At 39.1% G+C, this 19,184-nt stretch overlaps 1 protein-coding gene across 2 annotated transcripts in view; it reads left to right on the top strand.

The window, feature by feature from the left end:
• The window catches only part of cacnb1 (calcium channel, voltage-dependent, beta 1 subunit), a 113,476-nt gene extending 95,644 nt beyond the window's left edge, over nt 1–17,832 (top strand). For both annotated transcript variants that reach the window (XM_057860699.1, XM_057860698.1), the window contains exons 11-14: nt 4,614–4,765; nt 7,458–7,553; nt 10,997–11,182; nt 15,197–17,832. In XM_057860699.1, coding sequence (XP_057716682.1) covers nt 4,614–4,765; nt 7,458–7,553; nt 10,997–11,182; nt 15,197–15,730 — 968 coding nt within the window. In that variant the 3' untranslated portion in view covers nt 15,731–17,832. The remainder of the gene's footprint in view (nt 1–4,613; nt 4,766–7,457; nt 7,554–10,996; nt 11,183–15,196) is intronic.
• The last annotated feature ends 1,352 nt before the right edge of the window (nt 17,833–19,184 follow it).

Below are 19,184 nucleotides of genomic sequence, written 5' to 3'. Positions count from 1 at the left end.
ATGGACAAGATGCTTCTCAGACTGAACGGCTCAGATGGAATTTGACTGTCCATGACGTCACTCTATGCTGGATGACGCCTTTGTTGCCACAGCAACATATCAGGCGTGTCAATAGCCGCTTTCGGATTGTAGGAACCTGAGTACTTATATAATATACACAGTGATCCCTCGTTTTTCGCAGTTAATGGGGACCAGAACCCGCCGCGATAAGTGAAAAACCGCAAAGTAGAGCCCCCCCATTTTTTTTTTGTTTAATTTAAAAAGAATAATGAATCAAACTTTTTTGTATATTTATATTTTAATAAATGGTTTTTAAGCACTTCAAATGTAATAATTATGATAAGTTTTAAACATGTTGCTGTCCCATTGAATTATTTCTAAACAATAAAAAAGTAGAAAAATGCTTGTCCTTATTAAATGCTTCATTGTGTGAGTCATTTTAATTCCGCTCAAGCTGCTTCCTTACACACAATGAGTTGCCTTAGCAACTGTTTAACAAGTTAAACGATGATTGACGCATGGGGCACTTTGAAGTTTCGGCTTCCAGGCATCTCTGGCAAGATCTAACCTTAACGTCTGTTAATCATCTTTAACTTTAATAAGCAACTTAAGTGCACTGCCTGACCAAGAAAAGGAGCAGGAGGGAGAGTGAGACCTCGTGATCGGATCAGGAGAGCTCATCTGTATTTATTTATCTATTTTTTAATTTAAAAAAAAATCCGCAATGGACTGGGGGCGCGAAGTTTGAAGCGAGACATGCAAGTATGACACCTACGTCATCGAGTTCCTACAACCCCACTGAATTTCCCTAGCTCAAAGTAGGAACAAAAATGGTTTTCAGAACTCAAGTTCCTGGTCCCTAGTTCCTACATGTGCGAACACGCAAAATGACGTCATCTTCCTCCAAAAGGATTTAGAAACTGCGGATACTGCCTAACCCTAACCCAGCACGAAGTGACTAATAATGTGGCCCAGTCTGAACTGACCCAGATTTGATTTGGGCACTTTTTAAAAATAGTGTGAACAGTCAGCCCTAAAAGACAGCTTTGAGGAGGATCTGATTGGAATCAGATATGCCTGCAGTCTGAACGCAGCCTTATCGCCTGCAGTGAGTTAAAAATGAGAGTTGTACATCATAATGTTGCAAGTTGTAGCCTATTAAGTGCTCCAGTTAGCGCTAACAACGCTAATCTTTTCCCCTTTGGCTTCTGTGTCATGTTAATGAAAATGCGTGCCGTTATTTTCAAGTCATCTCATTCTTGGAGTGCCTCATTCTCTCGTATTTCTTGAAAGAAGAGAACAACAACATGAGGACTTCCTCAATGTTTGGGAGGCAACAGAATGAGAATGCCGTGCAGCGTTCCATTTAGCTACGCATAAATGGAATCGAACACGTGATTTAAGGCCGGCTCTTCTTGCATGATCTGGTACTAACCTACGACGGCGTATTAGGTACCAAACAAAGAGAGAAAAATGAATGGGACTACGAGAATAAAGTTTAAATTCGTAATGTTACGAAAACTAAGTTTTACGTTATAATATTATGAGAAAAAATTTGTCATATTATAAGAATAAGGTCATACATTGTAATACTACACGAAAAAAGTTGTGATATTATGACATTAATACGATTAGATTTTATATGCACATAGACTTCACTATCAGTTGACGGGGCTCGGGGCCGACCTGTAGGTGGCCTATTTTAAAAAACTTAAAATATTTTCAAAACCAAAGCCATTAGCGACCGTAAACCAACACAGGCACCTCCCTTAGGACTATATGAGTCTCCATGAGCAGGGGCATAAAAGAAAATTCAAAGCTGTTCCATAATAAAATCCGGATTCTTTTTTATATAACAAGAATTAAAATAGCTATAAAATTCTCAGATTTTACGCTAGATGCACAAAAATCACCAAATGCAGAGATTATCACCCATATTTTCAGGATTAATAGCAACATTTAACATATCATTTAAGTTTTTGCCAGAAATAGCAACTTAAATGTCATGTGTTGAGATACAAAATCCAACATGGCGGCCGTTACAAAACAAAGAGATTTTTAAGTTGAAAATTCTTGTAAATAAATGCTTAAATCGCGGAATTTCTATAGATATGAATGTAAAACAGTCTAGATTGTTGGTTAAAAGCAAAAAAATGGGCAGTTATCGTTCATTTTACGCAAATTTTTCAAGCAAAAGTTATGGTATTGAGTAATCCAACATGGCAGCTGTAAAGAAACAAAGAGCGGCCGTAAAGTTGAAAATTCTTGTAAATAAATTTTTAATTTGTGGAATGTCTATAGATGTGAACGTAATATAGTCTAGATTATTGGTTAAAAGCAAAAAACGGGCGGTTATCATTCATTTTACGCAAATATTTCAAGCAAAAGTTACGGTATTGTGTAATCCAACATGGCGGCTGTAACGAAACAAAGAGCGGCCGTAAAGTTGAAAATTCTTGTAAATAAATTTTTAATTCGTGGAATGTCTATAGATGTGAACGTAAAATAGTCTAGATTCTTGGTTAAAAGCAAACAATGGGCAGTTATCATTCATTTTACTTAAATATTTCAAGCAAAAGTTACTGTATTGTGTAATCCAACATCGTGGCCTTCACGAAACAAAGAGCTTTTAAAGTTGAAAATTCTTTTAAATAAATATATAAATCGCGGAATGTCTATAGATATGAACGTAAAACAGTCTAGATTCTTGGTTAAAAGCAAAAAATGGGCAGTTGTCATTCATTTTACGTAAATATTTCAAGCAAAAGTTAAGGCATTGTGTAATCCAACATGGCGGGCGTCACGAAACAAAGAGCTTTTAAAGTTGAAAATTCTTGTAAATAAATGCTAAAATCGCGGAATTTCTATAGATATGAACGTAAAACGGCCTAGATTCTTTGTTAAAAGCAAAAAAACTGGCAGTTATTATTCAGTTTACGTAAATATTTCAAACCTATGTTACACTAATTTTATCCACTGATTTTTTTTCACAAAGTTTCAAAGTGCATGCATGGTGCTATTCAATATAATAATTACCTTGAATCCTCGACCCAATCACCTTTGGGACACTCCTGCCTGCTTGTATGCAGTAAATCCTTCATCCTGTTTCCACCTAAATCAGGCGTTAGAATGCAGTGTGTGTTTGATTTTATCACAGTAAAAGCCAACTCAATGTTATGCCTGGGTCAGCTCCCTACGGGAAGGCGTGGTGCAATGTCTGTGGGAGCTGTCTTGTCAACTGATGGTGGAGTCTAAGATATGCAGTAGGGCTAATTTAGCTAGATTAGCTGCAAGTACTTAACATAGCGCTGAACTGCCTCCGTGAAAACGAACACATAAATTCAGAGCGATGATGAAGTACTGTATTAGTATAAATCTTTATATTAGGGTTGTCAAAATTACCGCGTTAACGGGCGGTAATAGATTTTTTAAATTAATCACATTAAAATATTTGACGCAATTAACGCACATGCCCCACTAAGATTAAAATGACAGAAGTGTAATGTCCGCTTGTTACTTGTTTTTTGTTATTTGGCGCCCTCTTCTGGCGCTTGGCTCCAAATGATTTTATGGGTTTGGGGAGTGAGCTTGGTGTAATGACATCAACAATAGCGAGCTACTAGTTTATTTTTTGATTGAAAATTTTACAAATTTAAATAAAACGAAAAAATTAAGAGGGGTTTTAATATAAAATTTCTATAATTTGTACTAACATTTATCTTTTAAGAACTACAAGTTTTTCTATCCATGGATCGCTTTAAGAGAATGTTAATAATGTTAATGCCATCTTGTTGATTTATTGTTATAATAAACAAATACAGCACTTATGTACCGTATGTTGAATGTATATATCAGTCTTGTGTCTTATCTTTTCATTCCAACAATAATTTACAGAAAAATTTGGAATATTTTACAAATGGTTTGAATTTCGATTAATTACGATTAATTCATTTTTAAGCTGTAATTAACTCGATTAAAAATTTTAATCGTTTGACAGCCCTACTTTATATTCATTTTATTTTGATGTTGATATGACAAACGATTCAGGATTTCCGTATTTGTGACACCCTTTCTAAAATACAGACTGACAAAGTGTTCTCAATAGTGTTCATTTTAACAGAGGCGGTGAAGCACTGCATAAAGTACGCAGTCGCTAATTTAGCTAAATTCGCTGAAACGCATCCATACATACTACGTAAAATTATGTAACATTGTGACTTTTTTCTCTTAATATAGCTCAAAATTATGTAACATCATTACTTTTTTTCTCGTAATATTACGTAAAATTGCGTAGTAATACGACGTTAATCTCCTAATATTACAACTTTTTTCCTGTGGTATTACACCGTTAATTTTATAATATAAAGACTATTTTTCTTGTAAATTATGACATTAATCTTGTAATATTAGGATTTTAGTAGCCTTGCAATGTATGACTATTCTCATAATATTTCAATTTTAATCTCGTAAAATTATGACTTTATTCTCGTAGTCCTACTTTTTTCTTTGTTTGGCCCTAATAATCCGTCGTACTAACCTGACAATATTTCATGGATGACTTTTCATGTACTCACCTCTTCTTGTCGCGTGTTTGCCCGGCCGTCTCCGCGCAGCTGAAGTTCAGAGCGAGATCGAGCGCATTTTCGAGCTGGCCCGCACGCTGCAGCTGGTGGCCCTGGACGCCGACACCATCAACCACCCGTCTCAGCTGGCCAAGACCTCGCTGGCGCCCATCATCGTCTACATCAAGATAGCATCACCTAAGGTCAGTGGCGGGAAGCACTCTATTACAGGATCAAATTTGTGGACAAGTTACTGGCTAAACAGGTCACATCTTAAAAACTGGAAACTTTTTGGTACGTGTCATCAGTGCAAAGTTCCCCAAAATTTTTAAATAGTACAGTGGGGCAAAAAAAAAGTATTTCGTCAGCCGCCAATTGTGCCAGTTAAAAGACGCCACTAAAACGATGAGAGAGGCCTGTAATTATCATCATCAGTATACCTCAACTATGAGAGACAGAATGAGGGAAAAAAATCCAGAAAATCCCTTTTTCTGATTTTTAAAGAATTTATTTGCAAATAATGGTGGAAAATAAGTATTTAGTCACCTACAAACAAGCAAGATTTCTGGCTCACACAAAGCTGTAACTACTTTAAGACGCTCCTCTGTCCTCCACCCATTACCTGTATTAATGGCACGTGTTTTGAACGCATTCTGAAGACACCTGTCCACAACCTCAAACAGCCACACTCCAAACTCCACTATGGCCAAGACCAAAGAACTGTCAAAGGACACACCAGAAACAAAATTGTAGACCTGAACCTCGCTGTGAAGACTTAATCTGTGAAAGGTAAGCAGTTTGGTGAGAAGAAATCAACTGTGGGAGCAATTATTCGAAAATGAAAAACATACAAGACCCCTGATAATCTCCCTCAATTTGGGGCTCAAAAATCCCAGAACCACACAGGGGGGACCTTGTGAATGACCTGGGGAGAGCTGGGACCAAAGTAACAAAGGCTACTACCAATAACACACTCCGCCACCATGGAATCAATTCCTGTAGTGCCAGATGTGTTCCCCTGCTTAAGCCAGTACACGTCCAGACCCGTCTGTAGATTGCTAGAGAGCATTTGGATGATCCAGAAGAGGATTGGGAGAATGTCATATAGTCAGATGAAACAAAAAATAAAACATTTTGGTAAAAACACAACTTCTCCTGTTTGAAGGAGAGGGAATTCTGAATTGTATCCAAAGAACACCATACCTACTGTGAAGCACGGGGGTGGAAACATGGTTCTTTACGGTATTTTTTCTGCAAAGGGACCAGGACATCTGTTTTGTGTAAAGGAAAGGATGAATGGGGCCACGTATTGTGAGATTTTGAGTGGAAATCTCCTTCCATCAGCAAGGGCTTTGAAGATGAAACGTGGTGAGTCTTTCATCATACAATGATTCCAAACACATTGCTCGGGAAGCAAAGAGTTGCTTTGTAAGAAGCATTTCAAGGTCCTCGAGTGGCCTAATCGGTCTCCAGATCTCAACGCCATACAAAATCTCTGGAGGGAGTTAAAAGTCCGTTGCCCCAAAACACCACTGCTCTCGAGGAGATCTGCATGGAAGAGGGGGCCAATATATCTGCAAAACGCAATTTCTCCTGTTTGAAGGAGAAAGAATAATGAATTGTATCCAAAGAACACCATACCTACTGTGAAGCATGGGGGTAGAAACATCATGTTTGACAGCATTTTTTTCTGAAAAGGGACCAGGACACCTGTTTTGTGTAAAGGATAGGATGAATGGGGCCATGTATTGTGAGATTTTGAGTGAAAATCTCCTTCCATCAGCAAGGGCTTTGAAGATAAATCGTGGCTGAGTCTTTCATCATACAATGATTCCAAATACATTGCTCGGGAAGCAAAGAGTTGCTTTCTGAGAAGCATTTCAAAGTCCTGGAGTGGCCTAATCGGTCTCCAGATCTCAACACCATACAAAATCTTTGGAGGGAGTTAAAAGTCCGTGTTGCCCCAAAACACCACTGCTCTCGAGGAGATCTGCATGGAGGAGGGGACCAATATACCTGCAAAACGCAATTTCTCCTGTTTGAAGGAGAAAGAATAGTGAATTGTATTCAAAGAACACCATACCTACTGTGAAGCATGGGGGTAGAAACATCATGTTTGACAGCATTTTTTCCTGAAAAGCAACCATGACACCTGATTTGTGTAAAGGAAAGGATGAATGGGGCTGCGTATTGTGAGATTTTGAGTGAAAACCTCCTTCCATCAACAAGGGCTTTGAAGATGAAACGTGGCTGAGTCTTTCAACATGACAATGATCCCAAACACATTGCTTGGGAAACAAAGAGTGGCTTCGTAAGAAGCATTTCAAGGTCCTGGAGTGGCCTAGCCTGTCTCCAGATCTCAACCCCATACAAAATCTTTGGAGGAAGTTGAAAGTCCGTGCTGCCCCAAAACATCACTGCTCTCGAGGAGATCTGCATTGAGGAATGGACCAAAATACCTACAACAGTGTGTTAAATCCTTTGAAGACCTAGAGAAAACGTTTTGACCTCTGTCATTGCCAATAAAGGGAAGATAACAAAGTATTGAGATGAACTTCTGTTCTTGACCTAACACTGATTTTCCACCATATTTTGCAAATAAATTCTTAAAAATCAGACAGTGATTTTTCAGGATTTTTTTCCTCATTCTGTCTCTCATAGTTGAGGTATACCTAAGATGAAAATTCCAGGCCTCTCTCATATTTTTAAGTAGGAGACCTTGCACAATTGGTGGCTGACGAAATACTTTATTGCCCTACTGTATGTTTTAGAGCTGTAAAGGAAAAATGTAAAATTGCCTATATGTTCTGGGACGTCAACATTACTGGCATTTTTGGGTAGATTTTCATTGAAAAACTTGTCACCATTTCATTTTGTATTGAATATGTTTTCTAGGTTCTGCAGAGGCTCATCAAATCCAGGGGGAAATCCCAAGCCAAACACCTCAACGTGCAGATGGTGGCGGCCGACAAATTGGCTCAGTGCCCCCCTGTAAGTCATACATTTTGACGCTGTTGGGGCATACTGATCCTGTTGTTTGGTGCCATGATCCCCTTGAATCATTTCTCAAGCAGCTGTGTCTTTTTATATTTAATTCATCACCTATTCTTAGATGATGTAGCAACAAATATTCATTGTTCTGAATCTTTTGTTTATCAAACAGTTCCCCCAAATTGCATTTTACAGTGTTTCAAAACAAAAGAAATGAACGACATAAAGTAGACATGTTAAGTAAAAATGATACTCCCCTATTTGCAGAAAGTGTTAATCACACAAAACTCACTTATTTAGCAATACATCAGAGTGACTTTGGCGCCATCTTGTGTCACGTGGGTGTCAAGGAAATATGTTGAAGTGAGTCAAAGCGTTCCATTGAGAACTTGACAAGCAGCCTGAGATTGTGGATTTCAGTCTAAGCCGGAAAATTCATAGCCATATTTCTCACCCTTTACTTCCCATCATATCACCTTCCTGCAAATATGTGACAATTGGTGGGAAAAGGTCGGAAAAACTTCAAGTTACATGTGGCGTACCTCAAGGCTCTGTCTTGGGACCAAAATTATTTATACTATCTATAAACGATATATACAAGGTCTCCAGTATATTAAAAATTGTACTTTTTGCTGATGACACGAATATCTTTTGCTCAGGTAACAACCTAAACAGATTGGCCCTGCAAGTAAATGAGGAATTAGGCAAGTTACAACAGTGGTTCAATGCCAACAAACTGTCACTAAACCTTAGTAAAACAAAATATATGTTATTATTTATTCTAAACATTTAAGTCAACCATGTGGCTATTGAACGTGTTAGAGAACACAAGGTCTTAGGGATAATACTTGATGATCACGAGGACAGATAATCATTTGGCTCTGTAAGTGTGCAGACAATTGACTGTTAGTAATATTGTGCCATTCTGTAAAGACATGGAACTGGTCAATTGGTCACTGAGTGCCCTGGACAAGATCTACTCTACAATGCGAGCAGAACCTGGACAACGCCCATGCCCGGGCAACACTTTCAAGTCCGGATTTATGGCGGATACCTGGGTAAAATTGCGGCCTCTGTGAATGACCACACTCAAAAGTTGAAGACATCGAGGATGTGTATCTTTTTGTTGCGCTGCTGGCTGCGATTCTTCTGCAGGGGCTCGGAGCCCACTTGACTCGTCGGATCATCATGAAAGTGCTAGAAAGCCAAAGGAGATCAGTGGAATTGGCCACTAGTGCCGTCAGCGCTATCGCTGGAGTGCACGCCAGCCTCAACAAGGCCCGTGATGATATATTACAGGTGAAGAATGACCTAGCGGCATCCAACACTGCCACAACCAGAATGGTAATGAAAATTACTACGGAGCTGCGCAACTTGGAGATGACTGTTCGTCAGAATGCAGCAAGGAATGAAAACCGCGACGAGGATTAAATAGACGAAAGGAGGTGGCAGACACGGCCTGCCATCGGTCCTCAGCTATTCCCGATCTTCTGGATAAACAACATAACGAACAAATCGCTGCAATCGACAATGACTACTGGGAAAATGAACAATCAAGGGGATGGGAAAAAAAGCACCTTGTAATCATTACACAATCTGAAATGTCAAAATTGTTACTCGATAATTTCTGCGTCCTATGTTATACTGGGGGTGGGATTCAATAATCTTCGGCTTCTCCTGTCTGCCCTTTTCTTTTCGGGTTGAACTAAATGTAAACACAAATGAATGCTGTATGTTTGTTTGGATTTGTCACGCCTGAAAGAAAAAGAAAGAAAGAAAGAAAGAAAGAAAGGAATTGGAGTTGAATAGGATATAGACCCTACTCACCAACGTCACAGAATGACGTGTCGCTGTATCCGGCCGCCATATTGTCCGTCAGTGTTTATCCGTATTCTCAATAGTTTCAATTTGTCGTGCAATTTATAGTGCAATTCATGGAAGCCCCGGTGCTTTCAGACGCTGTAAACTCATTGGATGCGTTGCATAAAAGGCGTTATGTGGAAAATCTTCAGTCTATCCATTCGCCAGATCCATATTTGATGCCTAAATCGATATTTTTTGACCCGCTGTCTTCGCCCTCTCTGCCTGACATCTGCTACCCTGATATCTACAACTATCTTGTCCACACAAAATCAGCCTATTCTCACGAAAGTTTGAAAAACTTTAAGAGCAGCACTCTAAGCAACATTACCCCGTGTGACCCTTTACTTCCAATTTTCTAAAATGGCGACAATCAATAAAAAAAAGTTGACTGCGATGGACGACGCTTCAAGGATAGGTGGATTGGACTATTTATTCAATAAAACACGCAGCAACTGTGTCTGCCTCATTTGCAAAGAGACAGTTGCTGTTTTCAAAGAGTTCGATGTGACGCAATATTACCAAACAAGACGCGCTGATATGTACGACAACATTACAGGGAAGATACGCAGCGAGAAATTATAGCAACTTGAAGCTAGTTTAATTTCACAGCAGCAGTATTTCGCAAGAGCACGAGTGTCGAAAGAGAACGCCACAAAGACGAGATTGTTGAAATTATGAATTTAAAAAATTATAAAGAAAATGTGACACACAGAAGGGCTTGCTAAAATTTGTTAAAATATATTGTTCTATGTAAATCAGCCAAGGTAGCCCCCCGCATTTATACCACACCAAATCTGGCCCCCTTTGCAAAAGGTTTGGACACACCTGTTAAACTTCTTTCACTTGGTACCAGCTAAATATTATTCAAAAAATAATGATGGTGGAAGAAATAAGCATCTTGAATTTGAAACTGTATGTTGTCGGCGATTAGCCTCGCAATGATCTTAATTGTGGTTGTCAGCCCAAAACCCTCTAAATATATATTAAATACATCTTACCAGATATAAAATGACTACTACATAATCTGTAGTGATCGTTTGGTGCCCAGTTTTCTCGTCGAATTGCAGCAGTCCATCTCGCTCTCCTCTCCGGGTCTCTCGGAATACGGTAGAACTTCAAGTCTCTCCGTCTATCTTCTATGTTATTGCAACCAACCGCCACACACGCCTTCACCATTTTGATTATTAATGTTAATGAGCAGAAAAACACGCCATAATAGGAGGAATTTACGTAGCGGTAATGCTTAAACCCAACGAGTTGACGGACAATATGGCGCGGAGGCGTGGTTGTGACGTCATGTTAGTAGGGTCTATTGCACAATTCCTTTTCTGACCTCTATGACCTTTGACCTCATTCCTCCAAAATGTAATCACCTCTTCTGTTTCATAATACAAACATATCGTGCGAGTTTGACAGGAATCCCTTTATTCGTTCTTGAGTTATGTTGAACATAAACATACGGAACTGAATAAGTAGCCTCCATTTCCATATATTTTGCCGACTGGCGGAGGTAAGAATAGTGTGAAAAGTGCTAATATTTTTGGGTCAATCCCTGACTAGTGCATCTGCTCTACGCGCAGGAACTGTTTGACATCATCTTGGACGAGAACCAGCTGGAGGACGCCTGCGAGCACCTGGCCGACTACCTGGAGGCTTACTGGAAGGCCACGCACCCGCCCAGCAGCAACCCACCCAACCCGCTGCTCAACCGCACCATGGCCACGGCCGCGCTGGCCGCCTCGCCCGAGCCCGTCTCCAACCTGCAGGTACAGGTGCTCACCTCGCTGCGCAGGAACATGGATTTGTGGCCCGACGCGGACGGCCATGCCGTCGCCGCCGAGGGGAAAGAGGACGAGCACGCCCTCTGAAGTGGCTCCGGAGCTCGGACTCTGAACATGGGGGGAAGAACTTGAAAAAAAAAAAAAAAAAAGAACGTATAAATGCGCGTGACCTGCTAGTTAAGACCGTCTCACCTAAAGTCGACATTCAGAAGGCTCCACCTCCAGATCCCTTGCATTCTTTTACTCTGCCGAGTGGCCTCCACCAGCCGCTCTCCGCTTGCCGTCCTCCCTCATCAATTGTTGCCATGGCGCCAACCTGATAACAGCAAGTCATGCCTACCTCCTCCTCATTCGGAAACAATGCCCAGTTTGGTTCAGGCGGATGCTAAAATCCATTTGGAATATGGATCTAACGCATGCCTTGTTAACTCATCTATTTTTACATTGGGATTCCCACAAAATTGCCACCAAAAGTACAGGGTGTCCATAAAGTCTCTTTACCATTTCAAAAATTTATTAAAAATGCAATTGATTAAATATTTTATTCTGATTTGTTCTATTGTATTCAGCGTTTATTGATTTTTTTTTTTTTTTTTTTACCTCTTTTAATACACTTCTACATGGGCACCATTAGTTGCACGAAGCACATCAAGACGGTACTCGATTTCTTGCCATGTTCGCTGTAGCATAGCCTCATCAATTGTGGCAGTGGCATCAGTAATCCTTCGCTTAAGGTCAGTAATGTCCCTTTGTTCGATACTCGATATCTTTAACATAGCCCCATAGAAAGAAGTCCAGGGGAGTGATATATCTGGTGAACGTGGCGGCCAAGGAATTGGCCCATCACTTCCAATCCATCGGTCTGGAAATGTTTGATTGAGGAACCCACAAACATGCAGCCCCCAATGTGGTGGTGGACCATCTTGCTGAAAAATGATGGTTGGTTGAAGGTCATTCAGTTGTGGTGCCACATATTCAGTTAAAAGGTCAAGGTAAACATTTGCAGAAGACTCATTTGTGCTTCGTGCAACTAATGGTGGCCATGTAGAAGTGTATTAGAAGAGGTAAAAAAAACTTCAATAAACGCTGAATACAATAGAACAAATCTGAATAAAATATCTAATCAATTGCATTTTTAATAAATTTTTCTGAAATGGAAAAGAGACTTTATGGACACCCTGTAGAAGAATGTTGGCTTTTACAATCAATGTAAAAGGAAGGGGCTTAGTGTACCTGTTCTTTGGTGTCATGATCCCCTTGAATCAGAAAGTGACATTATTTTGACAATTAACTGCTCGAGAGTGTTTTGGTCTACATTCATCCATTTTGTGCATATTTTCATGGATGTTTTGAGCATGTTTAAACCAGCACTTTAACCTGAAAATGTGGTATGTAGTATAGTTTAACGTAATTTGGCGTTGTATATAGCAGTGCAAATAGAGTGGAACCTCCAAAGTTGAAATGCCATTTTCCCCATAACAAATAATGTAATAGTCATCATCAATTATTAAAGAGAACCTCAGACTTAAAGACTTTTAGGCTCGAATAAGCCACAATAGTTCTCTTTTACTAAAATATATTGTTTGAAACACATGAAATATTGCCATTGATTTAAAAATCTATAATATATAGTACAAGTTTTAATACCTGCAATGGACGCTCGGGGTGATAACATAGATTGTCTTTTACGCGGCAAGACGTCCAACACTTGCGCTCATCGGTAAAAAGCAGCGAGTACTTACTATTTGTGTTTTTGTTACCTTTTTATTGCCTCAAAATACTTTTTGCATGTTTCCCTCTCATGCTTTTAAGCATTGTGTTTTCTTGTGGTAGCTTTAAAGCAGATTGTTGCTCTGTTGACCACATTAGTCACGTAGCATATTTAAACCACCCTTATTTGATATTACTACGTTTAAGTATTTTCTTAAGGCATTGTTAGTATGTTCTGGCTGTATGCATCTAAACAAAACAAGCTGAAACCGCACGGTAGTACTTTGAATGTCAAATTCGCCTCTTGCAGATGTTTCGACGGTGTATCAAATTTTGGCAGAAAATTTTTTTTGTTTTACTCTCGCGTCGTCTCATCTCGTCTTTCCTGTTCATTTTGCTTTTGCTGCCCGTTTTGCGAAATATCGACAGTGCCGTCATGCTAATTAATGTTCCTCTCGGGTTCAAATTGAAAGGGTTGAATAGATGACATGTTTATGTCGCGAGAGTCATACTCTGGAAGCTCGGCATCGTAACCATGTGACGTCACCGCCGTGGATATCAACAACAATGGCAACATACCAGTTAAACTAATTTTACAAATCGTATAAAAACGAAAACATCAAGAGGGGTTTCAATATCAAGTTATATTAACTCATAATAACGTTTATCTTTTAAAAACGACAAGTCTTTCTATCCGTGGATCCCTTTAACACGTTGACTGCCATTGACGTCATTTTAAGTTAGTGGTCAAAGGTTCGTATAAATGAGGGGGCTCAAAAATGCGGCCCGGGGGCCAATTGCGACCTACTGGACAATATTTTACGGCCCCAGTTTAAGATCCAGTTGCAGTATTAGTGTTGCCCACACATATTTTCTGATGGGCAATGAAGAAAATATTAGGGCTGTCAAACGATTAAAATTTTTAATCAATTACAGCTTAAAAATTAATGAATTGTAATTAATCGCAATTCAAACCATCTATAAAATATGCCATATTTTTCTGTAAATTATTGTTGGAATGGAATGATAAGACACAAGATGGATATATACATTCAACATACGGTACATAAGTACTATATTTGTTTATTATAACAATAAATCAACATGATGGCATTTACATTATTAACATTCTGTTAAAGCCATCCATGGATAGAAAGGCTTGTAGTTCTTAAAAGATAAATGTTAGTACAAGTTATAGAAATTTTATATTAAAACCCCTTTTAATGTTTTCGTTTTAATAAAATTTGTAAAATTTTCAATCAAAAAATAAACTAGTAGCCCGCCATTGTTGAGGTCAATAATTACACAATGCTCATGGGTGCTGAGGCCCATAAAATCAGTCGCACCCAAGCGCCAGCAGAGGGCGTAAAAAACCTCCAAAAAACACAAGTAACAATTGGACATTGCACTGTGCTGTCATTTTAATCTGTTTGAGCGGGGCATGTGCGTTAATTGCGTCAAATATTTTAACGTGATTAATTTTAAAAATTAATTACCGCCCGATAACGCGATAATTTTTACAGCCCTAGAAAATATATAATTTTAATATTAATAAATTAACAGCAAATTTGAAAAATCATAAGTAATTAAAAACATAATTATAAATCAAATTAAATTTGACAAAAATATAACTTTGAAAATTACATTGAAACACATTTTAGGAAATGTTAAAAAAAAACATTTTTTAAAAACACAAATAGAGATAAATTCAAATAAGTGTGGTCTGCGGGTATATTGCGCTAAGATTTATTTTTGTTTGTTTTGTATCATTGAAATGGGTTGGACGTCTGTTGCTGTCAGTAGGTGTTTTCAATATCATCTTGCCTCTTTTACTAAATACCACAACACATACATACTCTATGACCCAGGCTGGCATTGATTGAGTTAAACTAATAATAAATTTTGAATAGATGCACACTATCGAGACCACTGTCCCTAAAATGGATAAGATAAATGTTCGTTTACTAACTACCACAGCACATACTCTGAATACTATACATACACCTGAATGTTTTTGGGGCATTTTTCGCCGTCTAACTAATGTAAAAACTGTTAAACCATGTATCATCAAAGAAATAATCCTAAAGTAAAACTACTCAGCTATTTAGGTCTGGCGCTTCCCTCGATCTCAAGATTGACAACTCGTACCACTTTTGAGGCATCCAGTTTTTGAGGTTCTTCTGTAAAGTGTCATTTGTAATTGATTGTGCTAACCCTGCTACCTTTGACTAACTACTCACACCATTTGTGTGTCTGCATGGTCGCACGCTCGCCTCTGACTCGCCACAGGGGTCTAACCTGGCGCACGGAGAGCCCCCAAAGAGGGAGGGGACGGAGAGCGGAGGGAGCGAATACCAGGGAGGAAGACATCAGCAACAGCATCAAGAACAGCAGCAACAGTCGTACCTGCGCTCCTCCCGCGGTCAACTGCGAGGGGGCGGGGGCCGCGGTCTATCCCGACAAGACACCTTCGACTCAGAGACGCAGGGCAGCCGGGACTCGGCCTACACCGAGGCCGGAGACTCCTGCATGGACATTGAGACCGATCCCTACGAGGAGCCGGAGCCTTACCGCGGCGGAGGAGGAGGGGGCAGCCGCCTACACTCGGCGCAGCACCACGGACGCCAGGCCTCCTGGGAGGACGAGGGAGCCGAGCCGGACCAGGAGAACCTGAACCAGCCGCCGGTGCCCGGTCAGGGGGGACGGCATCACGGGCGAGCCAAGCTGAGAGAGCGCTACTGCCAGGAGCCGCTGGACACGGGGGCCCACAAGGGCCGTAACAAGAACCAGGATGACTGGGGCAGGGACGTCTACATCCGCTGAGGAGAGGAGAGGAGGAGGAGACCACAAATGTTTACATCCCAAAACTACAGTAATCCCCTTCTATTTGCCCGACCCAAAAAAGCTTTTAAATGTAAAAAATACTCAAACAAGTACACCGTTAAAAAGTACCGGGACAGCTGGCAATGAAGGATCATGTTCCAGTGCTATTGACGATTCACAAAACATGCTAAAACCAAATCATCAAACAGTTATATATTGTTTTCCTGTATATAGTAGTCATTCAGAAAAAGCATTGTTTACTTGAAGATTGATTTAATTTGAGGTTGACAATTAATCAGCCATATGCAGATTTTGAACAGTCCGTCAAAAATTCTAATAGCTTTCAAGCGCTTTATACAGTCAAGGTGAAGTAACATGTAAAGCCAAGCACACATAACGAATAAAATTACTCATATTTCACACCAAATTACAAAATACGCCCGGTACCTTAATGCTAAAATACAATATAAGACGCCATTCACTCGCTTATGAAAATTAGCAACATGAGTTAGGTATATCAACATCTATTGTTAGCGAATTTTCAGTTATTCAGTGCTGCTAATTTTTTAAAAATATTTACTTCATACGTGAAAACTACTTTCTAGTGTTGTATTTTGAAAAGTTCTCAAAAAAGTAAAATATCAATGGTTTTCAAGCGCTTTCTAACAATTAAGTGTGAGCTAACATGTAACGCTAAGCACACATAACAGAAAATTGCTCATATTGCACAGTTGCACACTAACAAAATACGCCCGTTAGCTTGATGCTAACATACAATAGACGACGCCATTCACTCGCTTATGAAAACTAGCATTCCAAGCTATATTGTCTATTGTTTACAAGTTTTCAGTCATTCAGTGCAGCTAATTTGGTTAATATTTACTTCATACATGAATAAAATGTGAAACTACTTTCTAGTTTTGTATGTTTTTGAACACTCCCTCAAAAAAGTCAAATGTTGATGGGTTTCAAGCGTTTATTACACTCAAGGGGGAGGTAACCTGTAAAGCTAAGCACACATAACAGAAAATGACTCATATTGTGCACTGAATTACAAAAAACACCTTGTAGCTTAATGCTAACGTACAATAGAAAACGCCATAGACTCGGTTATGAAAATTAGCATCCCAAGCTATATTGTCTATTGTTTACAAGTTTTAAGTCAGTCAGTGCTACTAATTTTGTTAATATTTACTTCATACGTGAATAAAATGTGAAACTACTGTCTAGTTTTGTACGATTTTGAAAAGTCCCTCAAAAAAAAGTCAAATTTTGATGATTTTTGAGCGCTTTATTACACTCTAAGTGGAGGTAACTTGTAAAGCTAAGCACACATAACAGAAAATTACTTATATTACGCTCTGAATTACAAAATACGCCTGGTAGCTTGATGCTAAAATACAATATAAGACACCATTCACTCGCTTACGAAAATTAGCATTATGAGTTATATCAACATCCATTGTTAGCGAGTTTTCAGTTATTCAGTGCTGCTAATTTTGTTAATATTTACTTCATACAAGGATAAAATACAAAACTACTTGCTAGCGTTGTTTGATTCTGAACAGTTCTTGAAAAAGTAAAATATCATAGCATCACAAATGACATCAACATCTGTAGTTTGGAAGAGTTTTCAGTCATTCAGCGCTTCTAATTTTGTGAAGATTTACTTCATATGTGAGAAAAATGTCAAAAGTACTCTCTACTTTCTCATGTTATCATTACAGACTATTTAAAACTATAAGTTAAGGCAACATGAGGGGAAAAAACTTTTTAAAAATCATTAAAAGAATTGCGATGGGGTGATATTTTTGGAGGGGGGGCTAATCGCCTAGCCCTAGTCACCTTTAATAGGAGAGATTTTAAATAATGAAATAGTTTTCTAGATAAAAATGCTCGATTTGGTGAATTTGCCAATAGTAGGGGATTTCTGTACTTTGCTTTTACACGCTAATACTGCATGAATGTCACGAGACAGCACGAGAACACTACTTATGATTGTCATCTCCGTCAAGCTTCAGTAGAATGTGAGGATGTCGTCAGGTCTGTCCTCCAAAGTCTTAAACAGGGTCTATATCACTCCCCCCACCCAACCCCAGCCCTCTATCGTCCCCGCCAATGTGCAGTGTCAGGGTTACCTCCACGCCTTCCCTTTTTTTGAATCTCCGCTACTTATCACCCGGACCTTAAAAAGCAGGTGGCTATGTTTTTATGGACACGGTTCTCTCCTCCATTGTCGTCTTCAGTGTGCCGCTCTCGCACCCCTCCGACGTCAAAGTCCCACAATCCCAAGTGCCGGAGGGTTTCGCCAAGCCATGTTTGCCAACAGCGCTGCCGCCGCCGCCGTCTTAACTCTTTACACTCCTTCTTTGCAGGCCTCATGTTGTCTTTTTCTCTAGGTCCAACACATTTGGCTTTTTTGTGTTATTTATGCTCAGATATACTTGCTTAAAGTCATACTGGACACAATTTGTGACCTTCCCCACCCAGTTTTTTTAAGCATCACTTGTGAGAGGCTTCAATAATGAATTATTTGCCCCCAAAGGCCCTCTGCGCCCTTTTCCCTGTCTTTAGTTGGATAAATGAATATTAAATGTTATTGTTGCGGTATCGCAATTGTTTAAAAAACAGAAAAAGAGATAATATATGACATGTATCATTGGTGCCTGATTGTAGCTACATTTTTTTTTTTTTTTTGCTTTTTCTGCCTTTCATTTTTAATCTGTGGATAAATTCGTATTTTAATTAAAAATGTAAGCAGAAAATACCACTGTCTTTTTTGTGTTTTTTTTTTTTTTTTTTTTTAAAGAAAATGTATAATAGAATTGACTCAGATGGTTTTGGACTAGCACAGCAACAAAAATGTCCCTTCGGTAAGCCACTAAGGATTTCATCTAATTAAGACTTTTAATTACTTTAAGCAGTTCACAAAGGATGGCATTAAGTTTTTTAATAGACACAGCGTTTCCATCATCAGATTTTTCAGCTCCCATTAATTAATTAGTACATATTCAACTCAATCCCCTAAATATTTATCGTCCTATTATGATATACACTGATCCCTCCTTTTTCGCGGTTAATGGGCACCAAAACCCGCCGCAATAAGTGAAAAATTATGAACTAGCGCCCCCCCGCCCAGCCAAAAAATAGGTATATACTGTACAGTGCCCTCCATAATTATTTGCACCCCTGGTTAAGATGTGTTTTTTAGCTTCTAATATATTTTTTTAATTCAAATAATATGGGACCTTAATGGAAAAAAAGAGAAAAATCCAAACTTCAATACAAGTGCATTTATTCAGTGGGGGAAAAAAATCCCACATAAAGAAATAATTATTTGACATCAAATAATGTGTGTCACAATTATGAGCACCCCTGGTGTTAATACTTTGTACAACCCCCTTTTGCCAACAAACCAAGGTCTGGGGACTGAGATGGCCATGGGAGGAGCTTG

Source organism: Corythoichthys intestinalis, chromosome 16 (genome assembly GCF_030265065.1).
Source record: "Corythoichthys intestinalis isolate RoL2023-P3 chromosome 16, ASM3026506v1, whole genome shotgun sequence".
Taxonomy (NCBI): Eukaryota; Metazoa; Chordata; class Actinopteri; order Syngnathiformes; family Syngnathidae; genus Corythoichthys; species Corythoichthys intestinalis.
This window is presented reverse-complemented; position numbering and strand designations above follow the sequence as displayed.